The 18,770-nt window shown below is 39.0% G+C and overlaps 2 protein-coding genes across 3 annotated transcripts; one reads left to right on the top strand and one right to left on the bottom strand.

Moving 5' to 3' along the window:
- Positions 1-3,857: 3,857 nt before the first annotated feature.
- On the top strand, positions 3,858-11,296 carry LOC103129876 (F-box only protein 15-like). Of its 2 annotated transcripts, none has more exons than XM_007541101.2 (10): positions 3,858-4,264; positions 4,345-4,416; positions 5,142-5,246; positions 5,335-5,553; positions 5,837-6,037; positions 7,299-7,419; positions 7,495-7,577; positions 8,408-8,553; positions 9,483-9,602; positions 10,740-10,827. In XM_007541101.2, the coding sequence occupies exons 1-9, from the start codon at positions 4,029-4,031 to the stop codon at positions 9,578-9,580; spliced, it is 1,281 nt and encodes a 426-aa protein (XP_007541163.1). In that variant the 5' UTR covers positions 3,858-4,028; the 3' UTR covers positions 9,581-9,602; positions 10,740-10,827. The 2 variants fall into 2 exon arrangements, with proteins under 2 accessions (XP_007541163.1, XP_007541162.1); XM_007541100.2 differs by having other exon boundaries at positions 3,876-4,264; positions 9,478-9,602; positions 10,740-11,296.
- Positions 11,297-11,977: 681 nt separating this feature from the next.
- On the bottom strand, positions 11,978-17,286 carry LOC103129875 (E3 ubiquitin-protein ligase TRIM21-like). The gene is made up of 3 exons (XM_007541099.2): positions 17,201-17,286; positions 16,298-16,598; positions 11,978-15,379 (listed from the first exon to the last, which is right to left on the bottom strand). The coding sequence occupies exons 2-3, from the start codon at positions 16,596-16,598 to the stop codon at positions 14,163-14,165; spliced, it is 1,518 nt and encodes a 505-aa protein (XP_007541161.1). The 5' UTR covers positions 17,201-17,286; the 3' UTR covers positions 11,978-14,162.
- Between the last annotated feature and the right edge of the window lie 1,484 nt (positions 17,287-18,770).

Genomic DNA, 18,770 nt, shown 5'->3' with positions numbered 1-18,770 from the left:
AACAGAGCATTAGGGCTATGCTAAAAAGAATTTCAAAATAAAATTATGAGAGTAAAGTCATAATATTACGACAATAAAGTCGTAGTAATTTTATGACTTTATTCTCTTAATTTTATGATTTGGTTTTTGTAATATTATGACTTTATTTTTGTAATTTTATGTTTTATTTTTTATTAGTATGACTCTAACACTTTGTTGTAATTATACAATAGATGTTAGCAACATTTTATTTTATCCAGCTGAAAATGTTGACTTTGCACTTTTTCTACTGCACTTTTTCCTTCCACTCAACATTCTAATGGACTCCTTGCATATAGCTCTAGCTGTTGGTCATTTGAGGAATAAAAAAATCCTTTTCTTATTGGTTTCATTAGTCAATATTTCTTGGACTTCTTGAAGTACATCACTTATGTGCAATAAATGTATTATATGGGTTTGACTTTTTGAATTGGATTACTGAAATAAATTAACTTTTTAATTATATTCAGATTTTTTTTTATCCAATATTGTAACTAAATCATCAAAATTTAAATAAAGATTTGAGATTATCACAATATTTATGGGCATAATTCAGGTTTTTAATAGTTCTTTGTCTTAAATTTCTTCCTTCGTGAAATTTAAAAACACATGGAGCTACTTGGCCTTATGAACAATTTAAAATATAATAAGATCAAAAAAGGAAAAAGAAGTAGTACATTTCTGCCAAAAATCTCAGAAGTTTTCTAGAAAAAATCTTCAAAATTGAAGAATTTGAAAAGTCAAAAATTTTGCTAGAAATAAAATCAGAAATTTTGAGGTTAAGCTCCGAAATTTTTTAGAAAAAAAGAGGAAATTTCTAAGGTTGAAAAGTCAAAATATTTTCAAAAGTTGTTTTTCTAGAACATTTCTGAGATTAATAAAAAAAACTTCCAAGTTACTGGTGGAAATTTACTCGGTCTTTTCAGTCATTGTAAGAGCGCAGCCTCTTAAAACACAGCGAATGTTTCGTTGGGTCATTTGCATCTCTGTTATAAAAAAAGACATAATTTTTGACAGATTCCTCTGAATAATCAGGTTTGGATAATAAAAGAGCTGCAGCTCAGCTTTGTTAATCCACCTCCAGGCCTGAAAGAAACTCCATTTGCTCCGAGTCCTTCATTGCTCTCATTTTCTCTCTGTTTGCGATGTTTTAATTCTCTCTCTCATTGTCAGTCCTCTCTCTCGGTTCACTCTGTCATAATTTGTGGTTTCTTTGTCGTCATTTTCTCTCTTCCTCCTTACACATGAAGTGACGTCGGCGTGTAAAACATGATCTCTTATCGTTTATATTTGCATAACCTGAAATGACTCTGTCGGAAACTAGAATACTGCTGGCATCATAAACGCAGACTTTGTCCCAAATCAATAAATCACCCGTTTTATGTTTATTTTTTTATTAGAAAAATAAATAATAGATTATTTAACAGCTTGTTGCATAAACTCTTGTCATTGTTTATCAATGTGGAGGAACTTTTAACCTCTCTTGCTTCAGTCTGATGTTCCTGAAGCAAGAGAACATCAGACTGTTTACAATCAGATTGAGGTCTGGACTTTGACTAGGCCTTTGCAGCACCTTGAATTTTTGTACTTTTCAGCCTTTGTGTTGTCTTTTTTGCTGTAGATGACTCAGTTTGGACTAGCTCTGCCTTTGTAGCTGTAAATCAAGCCCAGATCATGACTCTTCCTCCACCGTGCTTGACACTTGACATGAGTTGCTACGTTTCTCCAACTTGGTTTCTCTTTTTAGAGACAAAAAGCCATTTAAAAACCAGACGCATTCATTCTTTTCCCCAAATTTCCGGCCAAAAGCTTTAGACTTACCATGTTTAGGTGAAAATAAAGATGTGTAAAGATGCTGGACTCACCACGCGAGTCTCCGAGGATCTCCGGTTTGCTCCACTCTGATTTCCAGGAGACTCTGAACGAGTGTGAGGTGTCTGAAATCTTCCATATGAGGGCATCGTCCCTTTACGCAGCGTTCTGTTGTTTATGGAGCTGCCTGGAGACCAATAACATGTTGACATCACAGACAAAGACACGGCGCTTCACATAACAACAGTGTGTGTGTGNTCTCTGACTGGACAGGTTTTACGTGCTCAGTTGTGAGTTTTATTGATGGTGTGCAGCAACTTTTTAACTCCGATTCCCAGGCTGAGTTCAGTTTTATTCGGATCTCATCTGTGCAAGCCACCAAAAACTACAGTGGAGATGATAAACGTCGGCCTGTGCCAAAGCGAACACCGCTGAGCTACGTTGCACATTTAAATTTAAATTGAAATAGTAGTCTATTGTGCCGACCGCCTCTGGGCTGTACATTAGAACAGTCTTTATGATTAAAAGTCATTCTTTATAATATTCAAGGTTTCAGGGGGGGGGAAAATGAGAATCTTTTTTATGAGACAAAACATTTTTGGGTCTCATTAATCTTCAGAAAAAGAGTAATGATAGCGATTTTAGCTCATTGATTGAGTTCATAGTTTCTGCGTTTAGAGACATTTCATCCATTCATTTTGAGAAAATCTTTCTTGGCAGGCTCAACGATTTATACCTTAAAAATATGCCACCAACATATTCATTTAACAGAATACACAATTGTTTGTTCTCAGATTAACTCATGCGTTGAGCATTGTAATAACATGTTAATATCTCAATTCACATACAAAGTCCTGCTGGTTTTGTGAGCTTCCAGCTATGCAATACACACACACAGACATACACACACACACGCACACACCCTTACACACACACACACACAGACATACACACACACACGCACACACCCTTACACACACACACACACACACACACATTGTTCTTCATATAAGAAGTCAATTTAAGCTCTGTTAGCTCTGATTTGTTCTAATTTCCACCTGATAATTTGGTAGAATCAGTTTGATTTGGGATCTAAGTCACTATATTTGTTTCATTTCCAGCTGCTGTGGTTCTCTTTCTCACTTTACTGAGTCAACCTGTTCCCCTCCTGTCCTGTGGGAGCGCTGCACCAAAAACCACTGAAGTTAAACAACACAAAACATCTGAAGACACTGAGCGCAATTTCATTCTTCACCAAATGGAAACAAAGATGGAGTAGAGTCAGATTTTAGCGGCTGGAGGATTTCTCTTTCATCTTTTACTAAAGACCACAAGTCGTTTCTCTTGCTAGCACTAAGCTAGTGGGTTTGTTTTGGTTGCATTTCCCAGAATGCCCTGCGCTATAGTCTGCTTCCTGCTCTGGTCCGCTTAGTGTTCACATGCATTTGAACCGCACCAGAGTTCGGTTCTCTGTTCAACTGAACTGAGAACTAAGTTTGTCCAGTTACGCATTCTCACCTCCCCTAATGAACTGGAGTTCGATTAAAGTGGACTAAATATGGCTGGTGTGAATCCATCCAATTATTCCCTCTGGTATTGGTTGCTATACAGCCCGAAAGACATATTCCCTTACTTTATTTTTATTTTTTTTACGTTTGCACAGATGTAACCATGGCAACAAGGCATTGTTTTTACAACAGAGAGCTTAGCATTTGAGATTAACATCTCAAAAGCTCAAATAATACCTGAACTTTGACCCCAAATGCTGCCCAAGTTTCTAAGAGATGTAAAGAGGAGCGCAATAGCAAAGGAGCTGGATTAGCAACAATTTTCAGTCAGAGGCCTCCTCAGATGCATTGCAAGACTGACTGCTACTGGAGACCCTTTCTACCACGTCTCATTGATAGAGTTACAATTATGTTTAATTTCCTTTAGGGATAAATAAAGTATTTTTGAATTTGAATTTTAGTTAATTTTAAGGCATAAATGTATTGAAATACTATCAGTGCCACACTTTATATAAAAATATCTTAAATAATCCCAAAAACGGTTTATATTTGGACCAAAATGCAGATCTTAAACTCCAAAAGATTTTATGACGTTACATGTCCGGGTGTGATTTAGAAACATCTCTGCTGCCATCTAGCGGATGGTTCGGTTACTGCTCCCTGCAAACAGGCAGCCTCTGAAGCTCCACGATGATGGCGGCGGGACGAGGCGAGTTTTTTCAAAGCCTTTTGGAGGGTTTGCAACGGCAGCCTGCCCAACGGGTTCCGGAGACGGGACAACCGATCCGCGGCAGAGGCAAGCCGCGACCCGGGGGAAGGTTTCCCGGTCAGGGGAGAGGATTTTCGGGCCAAAGGAAATCCTTTGGCCCGAAAGAGCGACAGAGGAAAGTTGCAACTCGAAGCTCGGGTGGCGAGACTGAAGCTAGGTGTTGTTTCTTTATGGTTCCTTAAATGTCTATATTTATACGAATTTTGACAGATTTATTTTATTTGCGTTGTTTTTCAGTTCCCGTGCTGGGCCGACAAAAGAAGGCTCCCATAGAAAATCATCTCCATGCAAGCTAAACCTACTGGAAAGGTGAGCTAATTAAAGAGACCACAATATCCGCTGTAGTCAAGCAAACTCTTCTCTGATTGGTCCTAATGTTGAGAACGAGCCCTGCCATTGGTTGGTTTGTGAAGTGAAGCCTGCTCTGATTTGCTGAGTTATTATTGGAGTCCAAGTACCGATGAAGCTTTTGGCGACTCTAATTAGCCTAAACAAGTTAAGAAAACCTCATTAAACTCCAAATTAAAAGGAAAAAACATTATCAGCAGGCTTTTCCTCCTGACAGTTCTTATTGTGTATGTTGTCCATAGAATAATATGGCACTTCAGTGTTTAGTACATGAGATTTGTAAGGATATAATAAAAAATACAGGAGGGTTAGAACTAACTAAAAAATAATACTGTACTCACCTTAATCATTCTGAAATTAAAATCTGAATTTTGAGACTGAAATCAGAAGAAAAAAGTCAGAATTTTGAGATTAAAGTCAGAATCCTGAGATGAAAATCAAAACTCTTAGATAAGGCAGAATTTTCAGATTTAAATAAGTCATTTTTCTTTCAGTGGCCCTAATCCTCTTCTGTAGAAATGGCTAATGGTTGCTAATGCGGGATGGTGATGTAGCACATGAAGGCTAGTAGCTTCCAACAAAAATGTAAAGTTAAAAGAATAGATCAAGTGATTAAAACATTTTACACAGAGCATGGAGTTGGCCCTAAACTTATATTTCTGAGAAAAAGTTGCCATTTTCTCCAGTCTTCCCTCAGAGATCCTGGTGAAGATCCTGTCCTACCTGGACCCGTCCTCATTGTTCTGCCTCAGCCACGTGAGCAGACTCCTCCATCAGCTCTCCAATGACGAGTGAGTCCAAGCAGCTCTTCAGCCACTGCAGGTTCATGACCAAACGGAGTCTGGAAGTCCCTCTCCCTCTGGATTTTTATCACTGCAGCGTCTTGTGGCAGAGGATTTACACGTCAGAGTTCGGCAGTCGGAACTGGAAGCTGAAGACATCGGAGAAGTGGATGGAGGCGGAGGGTTGTTGGACGAGCCGCTGGAAGAGGCTGTACTTTAAATCGATGGCTGGGCAGGAGATGAACAAGTGGAGGAAACCCCTGAAAGACATCAGTCCGTACACCGGCCTGCCGCGGCAGACGGAGTGGGCCCTCAGGTCAGAGAGGATGGTTGGGAAATGTCAGGACTTCTTAGGATTTAGGTTGAACATATTTATGCCACACTTTTCAGATATTGTAAAAGTAAACAGCCAGGTGTAATTTTTCTTGCACTGCTTTGTTCTGGTTTGTCTTATATGACACAATGCAATGTATCTTGCAGAGTCAGCATTGTGAGTTTAGACAAACATGTTTATGATTTCCATGTTTGCTGAGAAGAACTAAATGAGAAAAGTTGTTTCCGTTTAAATGTTGTATTTATTCCAGCTGTGTGTCCCTCAGGAGCCTGAATGTGAGCTGGGAGCTGACGCTGTGTGAGCGTTTGGGTCAGGAGCACACGCTGGAGCAGAGCCAGGCACACTTCTTTGAGTCGTCTGTGATTGTTCACTGGAGCGATGGAATCCACATGAAGTTTCATCACATCAGCACCATTCAGCTGCACGGCGTCAGGAAGGATCCTCGGAGCAGCATCAAAACCAGGAAGTAAGACCCAGTGCTCTCCTGCTGTGGGAGCAGGAGAGCACTGGGATGGGAGAGATGGGAGAGATGGGAGTGTCCCGTCGGCTCCCAAAACGACCAAAGAGGATAAAAACCTTGTCAAAGCTCACACTGGGTCAGCTAAAAAGCTAGCCTGTCTCCACTGGGCCGTCCTGAGGTCTGAGGGAGGATTAAAACCAGAATGGCTGCCAGCAGTCATTTTGACTGCAGCATTCAAACTTCACTTAATTCACCTTTCAAGGTTACAACAAAGATAATGTTTAATTTAACCAGCTTAAAGTGTTTTTAAACACAAAATAATCATCATTAAACTATTACAACAAATATAGAAGAGCAAATTTTGTCAATTTATCTGAGAAATCTAATAAATATGTATCACAATAAATCAATAATTTATTGTGATACTTACTGTGTCACATAAGCAAATTTAAAACACCAATTTCTATATTGCATAAAAATATATGAGATAAATGATGAGTATAACACAAAGTAACAACACAGAGTAGATGTCAAAAGTTAGTAAAAAGAACCATGAAAGCAAGAAAATATTATTCTACCTATTTACTTGCAGCTTTGACACGTTTTAGTCCTTATTTTATTTGGTCAAAGTGAAATAAGGCGTCTGCTGCAGCTTTCAGAGGTTTCATTTTTATTGCCGTCTCTGCAAATTTTACTGGACGATAAATTTTCCCAGAAGTTTCTGCGGTAAATGATAATATTGTTGTTTTGAGATTTTCAATTAATATAATGGTAATGGCATAATAACTTTAAATTCTAATGTAATTTAAGGCTGGAACAAAACAATAGAAACAAATAAAATGAATTATGAACTCGCTGTAAAAAATGTCCTTCAAAAAAAAAGCAGATCAAATCATCAGACTAAAGAGAAAAGAGACATATGATGACTTATACAAATGGAAATTATTGAGTTTGTTTTAATTTATCGTATGATTAATTAATCTATTGATTATTCCTGCAAGTTCCAGTTTATTCAACCCAACAGCAGACATCTTTAATGAAAATTCACACAGTTTTAGGAAAAGTCAGGAACCAGCTTTAACTATTCCACCAAATATAACTACAAACATAAACACACAAATTGCCGTGGCAGTCAAAATGACCGTTCTAGTATTAAAGTGGATTTTTGGTCTATATTTGTTCAGTCGGTACCATTTGTACGTACAGGACTTTTTCCTCAAAGTCTCGTGTTTGAAAAGCCGAACTTTTCCTCCTCTTCCTCCTCCAGACCCAATTGGCGCTCCCTGATCTTAAAGCTGGACGCAGGAAGTCCGTCTCTTGTCATCGGCAAAGACAGACTGATCAAGGTGTTGCTTCTGCAGCCGGGGGTCATCGTTGGAGTCTGGAGGGTAAACGGGGAGCGGATGGGCCCCATCAGGGCTGAGCCTGGATGCTTCAGGTTCTTAACGTCTGAATGTTTGTAGGGAAAGAACCAGGTGGCCTTCATCATGATCAGCCTTCACTTCCACAAGCTGGTGGAGAAAAGTCTGCTGGGCTCTCCAGCCTGGTGCGTCAATCTGCTTTATCTCAACTGAGACATGATTTTGATCAGAATGAAGTAAGAGCTCCCTCTGCTGGACGCAGCGCGTCACTGCTGCTGATTTCTTTCAATCAGCCGCTGATTGATACGAATTAGTCTTTATTTCTGCACAGCTGAAAAAAAACTGAAATTTAATAATTTTAATTTTAGGCACTAAAATATAAATGTCTTAAATTTCTTCATAATCATTTGTTTCTTCTTATAGCATTGATTTATTGAAACTGCACCAATTAATCACCCAGAGATGCAATCGACTGATTTGTCCTCTATCAGCTCTTATTTTCAAAACATGAAAAGATATTTTTATAAATGTATATAAAAAGCATTAAAATGAAGACCTTCCAGCATGTGCAGCCTATAAATACGTCAAACCACAGCAGCTCTTTTGATGCCATTTTTACATGTTAATTAAATGTGATGAAGCTTTGGGACAAAGCGATCTGTATACATTTATAGTTTTATTTCCTGTAATGTTTAAAACTTCTCTTTGTTTAAAAACCTGCAGAAATGTTTTTCTTTTATTTGTTGTTTTCCTTAGAATAGGAGAAATGTCAGACCTCAAAGAAAACTAGATATTTGTATTTGTTTATTCACATATTTAGGACATTTTGGTGTGAAAACAGAGACTTTAGCTGATTCTATCAATGAACTTTTATAACGAGAACTAAACGTTAAAGTTTGGTAACTTTGGTCTTAAGTCTAAAGGGACAATCTCAACTACATCATATTTAGAATTTTTTAGTAAGTAAAAGGTATTGTGTTAAAAATCAGAGCGCTCTTTTTGTCCCTTCTTGCAGCCCGTACTCTGAGCCTGTGGAGCTTCCTCCTGTGGACGACGCGGACCCCGACCTCGGTCTCCACGGCTACAGTTTGCACTTTGTTCTGCACAACACCGGCACCGAGATCATGTCGGGACACTTCCAGCAGCTGTTCTGCCACAAAGGTGATCAAAATGCAAAACCTGAAAGATTTTTATGATTTTCCGTTCCATAGTTTATTAACCGAAATGTCAACAAAATCCAGGATGAATATTTTAGATCAGGAAAGTACAAACGTTTTGCCAATTTGGTCAAAATTGTAGACTCTGAAATGGTCACAGGCTGAAAAAACAACCTAAAATCAAGCAAATAAAGTAGCCATATATTTATTGTACATCAAAAACTTGAAAGCAGTTTTTACGACGATGTATCAGGTCCATTGTAGAAAGAAAAAATAATTACGTTTCTACAAAAAACTCAGAAATTTTGTGATTAATCTCTGAAAAAACTGAATTTACAAATTTTGTGAAATTTTTGATATTAATCTAAAAATTAGACTTTTCTTTCCTAGCAAATTTCTGAGATTTCCTACAAAAATGTGTTACTGCTACTTTAATTTAGCATGTTTTCAGTTTCTTTTGGGCCCGATCGAATACATTTATTTTCAGTAACAGTGTAAGGATTTGGGTTGCTTTCGCTCACAACATTATCAATATTTAGCCTAGTTTAAGACAGAATGAAACTGGTCTGGGTGCAGCGAAGTCGCCTTTTCAGAAAAAGTCTCTTGATTTTACCTTTTAATAAAACTTATAGAAAGACAAATACTTTGTGTTGCACGTTACATTTTCCTGTGTAAAAAATCATGTTGCTAACAATTTTTGGCCTGATTACTAATTAAAAGTCTCCATCTGGATCTACTGGTCACATTTGTATAATTTTTTAATTGCAGTTGGGGGCCGCATAAAATCAGTCCAAGGGCCACAAATGGACCCCGCTCCTCACTTTTGACACCCTGTCTTAGATGTTTGGTAAATGTTTGTAGGTTTAAAAACGTCCTAAATGATGTTTTCTTCATCCTGCTTGTCTTGGTTCTGGTTGGCGGAGGTCAGCTCAGATTCAGCGCGGCCTGGTGGAGCTCAAGGTCATCCAGAGGTCAGACCTGTCGCAGCACAGATCGCTATCTGGCAGCATCAGACTTCCCTGGAGACATGAGGACATGAAAGGAGCAGTGGAGGTAAAAACAAAACTGTTTTTTAAGCAGATACTCTGCCACCACAGGGTGGCAGTAATGTGCCATTTTTCAAACTTTTTGGGTTTTATTTAATTTAAAATTAAAATACAATTTTAAGTCATTTAGCATGATTTCTGTCACAACTCTGTGTTGCTACAAATATCTGCTTATTGGTAGAAGTATTCACATCTCGACCTTCATTACAGTCTCAGTTTGTTACGATGTTTCCCTCCTTTGCAGCTCTGGCAGCTTAAACATTCTAGGAAGGTTTAGGAGTGTTTATGGTCAAGAAGTTCATTTGTGAGGTCAGACACTGATGTTGGACGAGTAGGTATCGCTCAGTCTCAACCCCCTGTGAGGTCACTTCCTCATAATCCATGTCGTTATAAAACCTGATTAGAGTCGATTTCCACCAACTTCCTTCAAATCTAACCAGAACGGTGTTGATGGTTTCTGCAAACTTTTAATATCTACTCAGGGATTTGTCTTGATTTGATGAAGCATTAACAGTTCCTGGATTTTATGAGCCTGTGAGTGTTAGTGAATATTTTTGACACTGTTGCAGAACTTTTGTTTTTGAACGATATTAATATCGTGCGGAGGCACACACACCTCGATCTGCTGGTGACAAGGCAGTGAAGAGCGCTGCGCCCCACGCTGACTAACTGCATCTTAATACCTACAATAAAATTATTTATGTTGGGCTGTCGACTGGCTGAAAGAAAATATTTGCTTAAGTCAAAGCAACTCAGGTCTATTTTCCTTTTTTATGCATTTAAATTATAAATAGCCCTAAAACTTTATTAGTGCACCAACACTTGTAGTAAAGAAACAATAATGTGTTTTCCATCGTTGGTACTCTCATAATCTGTGAATAAGTCAAAACGCCTCCAGTAGTCGTGGTTTATGGTCTTATTGTGTCCAGTCACATTAAGAGGAACAAAGACTATGAGTTAAAAGACTAATATTTTCATTTCAGGTTGTGTTTATTAAGATGTTGTGTTATTGTGGGGCCAATTTCAGGTCTAGTGAGTGAGTGGGGTAAGTAGCTCTGAAGACGTTTGAGAAACGCTGCTGCAGTGGAAGCTTCTGTTTGAAGAGTCCAGTTCTGATGATGCGTCTCTGCTGCGTTTTGCGTAGAACTGCTGCATCATGAGCCTGACTCTGCTGGATGAGTTCCAGAAACCGTTCTGGTGCGTCAGCACGCCCATCCACATCACCATGGCCAAGAAGGCCTGGTGCTGCGACTACAGCGGCCACGACTTCCAGATGCTGTACAGGACAGCGGACGGCGAGGTGAAGATGCTGCTGGTGTGGCTGGAGGAGCAGAAGCAGTTCTTCCTCACCGGCCTCACCGTCTGCATTCCCGTTGCCAAAGTCAACAAGCGATTCAGCAGGGAGTACTGAAACTGGACAACGGGGCGTTTCACGCAGAGTTGTTGGTTTCCATCTGCAGGTTTGGTTTCTGTTATTATTGTTAGCAAAGATGGGCTTGTTTAAAAGCTCACTTCTGAATTTGATGTGGATTTTTCCAAAGGTTTAAGATTAATTGATTTTTAGTTTAGAGAAAAACATATTTTTTTACTTTTTGATGCCAAAGAGATCCAACATGAAGGTTCCTGTTGGAAATGTGCATGATTAATTTGTATTAACTATTAAATATTAATTTAAATAAACTGTTCAAGTCACCTAAAACACACTTGGTGAAAAGTTTTTATTACGATGGTCAGAAAATCCTGCGTTCATTTTTCTGAACGTTTTTCATAAAATCCTAAGATGGAAATGGCATGTTGCAAACATTTAGAAAGTAAAGTGTTTACAACATTGAGGCAGAAAGTGAAAGTCGTTGAGGAAACGCTGGTATGAGTGGTTCTTCAGTCATTCACTGACTGATTTCTGGGATCGATTATTTCTGCTTTAATTCATCCAGAATGCTCCAAACCTCAAGAAACAGGTTTATGTTCAAAAACATCAGGAAAGGAAAGTGGTAAGCTGTACTAAATTAATTCATGTGTCTTTGATTTTTGCAGTAATGGTTTTCTCATCAGCAGTTCCCCAGGATGGCCTCTAGGTGTCGCCAAAGGGGTTAACAAGCCTCCCTTCGAGTTGCTAGAACTGCACACGGTTAATTTATTCTTGATTTATATGAACTTTTGCATGAAAAAAGGTGAAGGCCAGAGCTACTCTCTAACCTACGTGGACCTAAAATACAAAAAATAAAAAATAAAAATTGCTCATCTATTAGCACTGAAGCAAAGCTTTGCTTCTTAAAAATGGTTTTATTAACATATAGAGACTGGGTTTCATCAAATCTGTCATACTTGCCTGTAAACTTGGAAATAAATTTTTTTTAGAAAAAAAACACAAACAAAGTTCCTGCTTTCTAAAAATTGCATTTTATTTTGATTTATCAAAAAGTCTTGGTCACCATTTCAAACTTTGAGAAATTTAACTGCAGCAGTAGTTGGAGCACCAAATAAGCCAGTGCAATGATTTACTCGTCTGTAAACATGACGTTGAGTCACAAACCGGAGCACATCACAAAGCTACAAACACAGCAACTACAGGTGCTGCAAGTGGAAGAAAGTCTCAAACTGGAAACAAACAAAACTCCTGTAAGACCAGGACTGAGAGAAAAACGGAAACGATGTACACAATCTGTGAAATTTAGGACAGTATGAACTGGTGCTCTCTTCAAAAAAAAAAACATACATGGTGCAAGAATACAGATGCATTTCAATACATTAAAACATCATAGAAAAATGTATTTCAGTAATTCTGTCAAAAATAGCAAGTTATAGAGTCATTATACATATATTTTACATTTTCTTTTCTGTAACTTCAGATGAAACCAAAAGTCTTATTGGATAAAAACAAACTAGTAAAAACCGAAACAAGAACTTGAACATATTCATGGGAAGTTGAGTGGAAGAAAAACGTGCACAAACAGCAGGGATTACTGCAGCCCTTGTTGGGAAGTAAAGATTCACAAGACATATCCAGGCTACAACAGTCGCATTCCTTGTATCGACCCGCTTCACCGAGCACAGCGTCGTCCTGCCTGGGCCAGAGAGAAAAAGGACCAGACGCTTCCCCAGTGGTTTAACGGCCAAATTTAAGACAAAACCTTGAATTTCATTTTGAAATGAAGGTCCCAGAATCTGTTGGAATCTGGTCGTTTGAGGTCCAGTGTGATGTTTCCGCAGTTAGGGAGGATTTTAAGAGTCTCATTGATGGAGTTGGACACAGTCGTCTACCAGGACATTTTGGATCACTTCATTCTTTCTTCTACTGACGTTATGTTTAGAGATGTTGAGTTCATTCTCCAACAGGACTTGGAACCCACACCAACCCACTCAGCCAAAGGTACCAGAAGCTGGTCTAATCACCAGGTGGACCTGTGCTTGATTGTCTGACCGATATCAAAGCAACTTGGACTTCAGGGCAAATGCTGTACTGTAACGAGCGTGGACATAGTTTCAACTCGTTCACATTTTTGTATTAAAGTCCTTTTCCACCTGTTAGATGTAATGTACTTTTCTGACAAACTGAATTTGGGGTTTTCATTAAGTAAAAGCTAGAATCATCAAAGTTAACTGAATTAGATGCTTGAAATCTTTAAATCTGGATTGGATATGTAAGTCATGTACCCTGAGCTGCTGTCTTTCTGCATGTCGTTCACATGTTCTCCCTGTACATAGTTGGGTTCTCTCTGGGGACTCTGACTTCCTCCCACAATCCAATCCCCTGCCAACCAAAAACAAGTATACAGTTCTCTCTGTGGGTGTTTCACACCTGATGAGTCTTTTAGAAAATTGCAACATTTGTTACATTCCTAACTGTTCTCTTTCACATTAGAAATGGACCAAACCCTCTGAGCAACCTGTTGCCCCCGTGGCTGTGGTGGCACTGCACCAAGAACCACTGAAGGAAACGACACCTCTGAAGAAGACGCCAAGCGCAACTCCCTTCTTCACAAAATGTAAGCAAAAATGGAGTGGCGACAGATTTCAGTGGTTGTAGTATTTCTCTTTTCTTTGGTAAAAGACCACAAGCCATTTCTCCTAGAAGTAGACGTGTATTTGTTGTGGTTGTATATACCCAGTCCTGTAGTTTGCTTTCTGCCTTTGGAGTGGTCTCTGGTCCACTTGGTGTTCACATATCCATTAGAACCATGCCAGATACTACTTCAACCAATCCAAGACCTAGCTTTGTAGGCGAACCAGAGTTTGCTTTTTTGGTCCATGTTGGATTTTGATTACGCATTCACACTGAACTGGACTTTCTGTTTTAAAGTAGGTTAACCAGAGTTGGTGTGAATGTACCCTCAGTCTACCTCAGGTCTGAGACTGTTTGGGCATTGTTGATCATCCTGTGTGTCTCTGAGATGGACTGGTGACGTTCCCAGGATTCCTTCCTCCTACCACATGTCGGTGTGCCCCTGGGCAAGGCACTTAGCCTACTGATCTGCGTATCTGTGTATAAATGTGTGAGCATTTGTGAGTGCGAATGGGTGAATGTGACTCTAGTGTAAAGCGCTTTGAGTGGTCAAAATGAAAAGCGCTATACAAGTTCACTCCATTTACCATTTACCATAATCAGAGGAGCAGAGTTTGTACCTCCAATATTAGTGCAAGGACTAAAGAAAGGCACAAGTCTCTCAGCAAAGCAGCAACCAGTAAAGGAGTAGAGAAGATCAGCAGTATCTACGTTATAAAAGGAGACCAGACCTCCATCATAATCAGCAAATACTCCCACCCTCTCTGGATTTAATCTTCGAGTTAAACGGACTATTGGTTTATCAAATGCCTCGTATTCTTCCCCGTTCCTTAGACAAATTGTCCAGAAACCACTTTCTGGTTGCAGTGTGTGTTCTCCCTTCCTTTCAATCGACTCAGTGACGACTCCTACAGTCCAGTCGGTCTTCCCTTTAACCTGGACCTCGAAGTAGAATCTTTGATGGAAGAAACTTTGTTTTCCTAAAACACTGACATGGTCACTGAATCTCTTTGGGTTGTCTGGAACATCTTTCCTCACATCTACATGATGGACCCGTTTCCCATGGTCAGATAAAACTAGTTCAGGATGTGCTGTATCTGGATCCAGAGTCACCTCAACTGCAAACTCCTTGATGCTCCTCAGTGTTGCTTTGTTTATCTTGTCAACTACAGGAGTGATAATCATCGGCGCAGAGTTTCTACCATTGCAGTTACTACTTGTATTAATATATAACAGGAGTTTCTTTTTGAAGCAGCATTTTTTGTATGAATAGATCAGATCTACTGTATCTACATTATAGAAGGAGACAAGACCCTTGTCATAATCCACAAAGATTCCCACCTTCTGAAGACGGGACTTCAGAGGGAGTATGACTGCAGGCTTTGCCAAAGCTTCATAAACCTTGTCTTTTAACCATATGGTCCAGAAGCCGTTGTCGGTGCTGAGGAAGATTTTCCCTTTCCGGTTGATGGACTCGTAGGCCACCCCAACAGACCAACTAGTCTTCCCTTCAACCTGAACCTCAATGTAGAACTTTCCTGAGGAAAATGTCTCCTTACTAACTACACTGGCACATGTGTCAAATCTCTGGGAGGTCATTGGGAGATCTTTGGTCACATTAGTGTCGTAAACTTGTTTCCCATCACTGGAGAGGACAAGATCGTGATGCGCCGTATCTGGATCCAAGGCTATGTCCACTGCAAACTCACGGAGTTTTTCCAACTCAGCTTCCTTTTCTCCAATACCTTCTGTCACAAAACGTAGATGTCGAGGGTTGAAATCTGAAACAAAAGCAAGACATCCATGTTTAAGTACATTGGGCTATACCTTAAAGTAGCTCTTCCTTTTGGACAAACAAGGCTAGTTTTTACATATCAGAATTAGTGCTGAAATATATTTTATTTAATTTTACCAATGACTCTTAAGACCTTTTGTCATGGAAGTGGGGCTATGCAACAGCTACCCAAAGGACACCCAACTGACCAGGAGAGGACTTTGGGAACTAACGTCGAACAAAATGGCTGAAACCTAAACGACAAAGACTAACCATCATTCTTTACTGAAAATGTTGTAGCGAGACCTCATCGAACAAGATAAAATGCCACAATATTTTTTGTTGAGGTGACTGCTATCTCATGAGCATTAGCCAGTTGCCATTGTTGTGACTTAACCCTCGGTCTTAGTGTGATGCTCAGGAGGATCGCGCCAGATGTCGCGGTCGGACAGTGGGAAAGCTGATCTCAAAACCTCACATAAACCCGGCACATGCTGGTTAGTGTGACCCTGCCGGACCGCGCAGAGGGTGAAAAGTCAAATTGATGCCCAACTGTTAATAAGATGCCTTAAGTAGCCTTAAATCATCTGTTTGGCAGCACTTTGGGTTTCCACTAGGAATGATAAATGGCAACAAAGTGATAAAGACGAATAATATCTGAGCACTTCAAGTTGTTGAGAGGGTGATGGAGGCAGAAAGCTTTGGTAAAACAACTGATAGTTGGTGTCTAGGGGTTGATTGAGCTACTTCACAATCGCATGCTATTAATAGCACATAGGAAATGGTAAATGTGCTGAAGACCATGTGCTAAGGTCTGAAGAGATGAATGAAATCATACAAGAGTTAGAGGTGAAAATAAAAAGGCCATTTTTTAATACACATGGTTCCACATTCCTACTGTCAGAATTATTTCATTTTCCCTTACCTTGTTGTTCTTCACAGAATCTGTTTAACTGATCCACCAGGTTGTTCTGGCCGATCGCCTGTAAAATATTGATTGCCAGCTGCTTAGCTCCAGGGCCTTTGTATTGGCGTAGCATCAGATCAACCGTATCCCATCTTTCTGCCCCCTCCAGCTCATCTTCTTTGATGCCGTTTTGACCTTTCAAGATGTTGTCCTGTTTCAAAAACCATTTAAATTGTTCAAAGTCATCCTGCTTCAAGTTCTTGAGAGTATTTAGGAGCTCTACAGAAAGATTTTCCATGCTGTCACTTTTGGGGAACATCTGGAAATATGGAGACAGAAAAATATTTAGTTAAAATAAATGTCTTTAAATGAAATCCAACAAATTTACTCCAAACAAGATTGTTCTTACTTCCTGTGCTTCCATGTTATGTACAAGGGCTAAATACACAACTCATAGTTAAATTATCTAATTCTCATCACAGAACACCAAACTTTCAGAAAATGTGGGAAAGTTTCCATTTTGCTTTGTTGATTGAATTCATGTCTCCAAATCATTGCAACTGACTGATATATTTCTTTCACTTTGTTTTACTGCCTGACTTGCCTTCATGGAAATATTAGTTTAAAAACTCTTTATTCTGTAAATGTTTCTGGTCATATAATCATCCCTGCCTTGTTTTAGGTGTTTCCTGTCTCAGCGACAGAACTAATGGCTTTGGATTTAAACAAAAATCTGTTTTTTAATCATGTAAAACTGTGTTTTTAAAGAGTCTGGACCATCTCTGTTGTTTTTATGGAGAGACGTTTATCAAACAAAAAGCAAACCTCGTTCTTTGCTTTGCTAAACATGTTAGTTTCTGTTCTTGTTCCAAGTATTTCTGTATTTTCTGCTGTTAAATCAGGCCTAAAAGTAAAACTCACCCATCGCAGTCCAATCCAGCTGTTTAAATACAGCTAAATGTTTCAGTACGCTAACAGTACAACGGTTTCAGTCCTGTTTCAGTCTGACTTCCTGTTGACGTTACCGCCTCTTATCAGCTCCTGTGCTTGCAGAGGAGGAGCATGCTCTTCAAACTGAAAGCAGCTTCAGCAAACGTGCAGACAGTGAAACACCCATCATCATATCTGCTCCTGTTGGAGCTTTAAAGGAATCTAATATGCTTTCTTTTTAACAGGTTAGGATCTCTAGCCTGCTGAAGACAGATATATCCTTTCTTTAACAGGATATCTCTGTCAAAAAGATGTATTTGTTAAAGGATAGCTCTTTACACTTACTGCTGCCATTTTCATGTTGATCTGAAGGGATCACTGGCGAGTGTAGAACAGTGTCAATATTTTGTTTTTTTTTATTCGAATAACAGTCTAAAAGCAGTTGAAATCAAAAGAAATGACAAAAAAAATGAAAATCTGGAACGGCTCAAACGTCTGTGAAACTGTGAATTCATAAAAGTATAAACACTGTTAACTCACCACAGTACGTTTCTTCATCAGTCCACAAAGCTGCATAGTTCAGTCTTGTTGAGAACGATTCAGTTTCCGTACTCTTGTTTCTTTCTTGCTTTACAAGTACTTTATTTTTAATCCACAGAACTGAAAAGAAATCAAACTGCCACATTTTCAAAAATGCATTATTGTTTTTGCACACACAGAACTCACTTGCAGTTAATTAAGCAGGCCTGCAGGTTTTCGGAGTGCCGCGTGTTAATTATACACATTTAGCCTAAATGTGTATAATTCTGGAATAGCAGCCTGGGACGAAACATCTGTCCAAGAGCTGTAGATTGAATCCATCACATGAACTTTGACCCCTATTGAACTTTATGACTACTCTTTACAATTTCAATCTGACTAACACAAGCAGTTTTATTGAGGATATTACTACATACTGTAGATGTATTTTATCACTTTGATTTTATTTAAACATTTACACTGTGAACCTTATTTAACTTGTTAAATTACAATAATCAGTAAAAAGTTTGTCAAAATGGTAAATTTTAAAAAAAAAATCCACAAAGCAAATCTGCTTCTTGGTAACTAATGCTATGGATGTGTGATGCACCGTAAAGTGGGAGAATTTAATCATCACTTGTTGATAGTCCAGAATAAGAATATAAGCCACCACATAGTATTGCAATTTATTATATATGTGGTTTTTTACAATTAAATTGACCAAAATACCCTGTTAAATAAAAAAAGAAAAAAAAGCAACCAAGGTTTGGACGACGTCTCAGCAGGAGACCGGAAGTGAGGAGCCCCGCCCCTTCCGCTTCAGAGTTTGGCGAAGAAGACGGCGGTCGTCCTTTTTGCTTCCTCCGACGCTGTTCATCGTTACAGGTTAGTGATGTGAAACTGGTGAGGGCTGAAACGTGGTGTAACAAGTTAATTTGGATCTGATTTCGTAATTTCAGATCCACAATTACGATCTGAAAATTACGAGCACATATTTTTGAATGTCTCAAACATTAAAAAATAAAAGAGAAAAGAGTGATTT

The sequence above is a fragment of the Poecilia formosa genome, unplaced genomic scaffold (genome assembly GCF_000485575.1).
Source record: "Poecilia formosa unplaced genomic scaffold, Poecilia_formosa-5.1.2 Scaffold588, whole genome shotgun sequence".
Taxonomy (NCBI): Eukaryota; Metazoa; Chordata; class Actinopteri; order Cyprinodontiformes; family Poeciliidae; genus Poecilia; species Poecilia formosa.
Note: the sequence above shows the minus strand (reverse complement) of the source record. Positions and strands in the feature narration are given on the sequence as shown.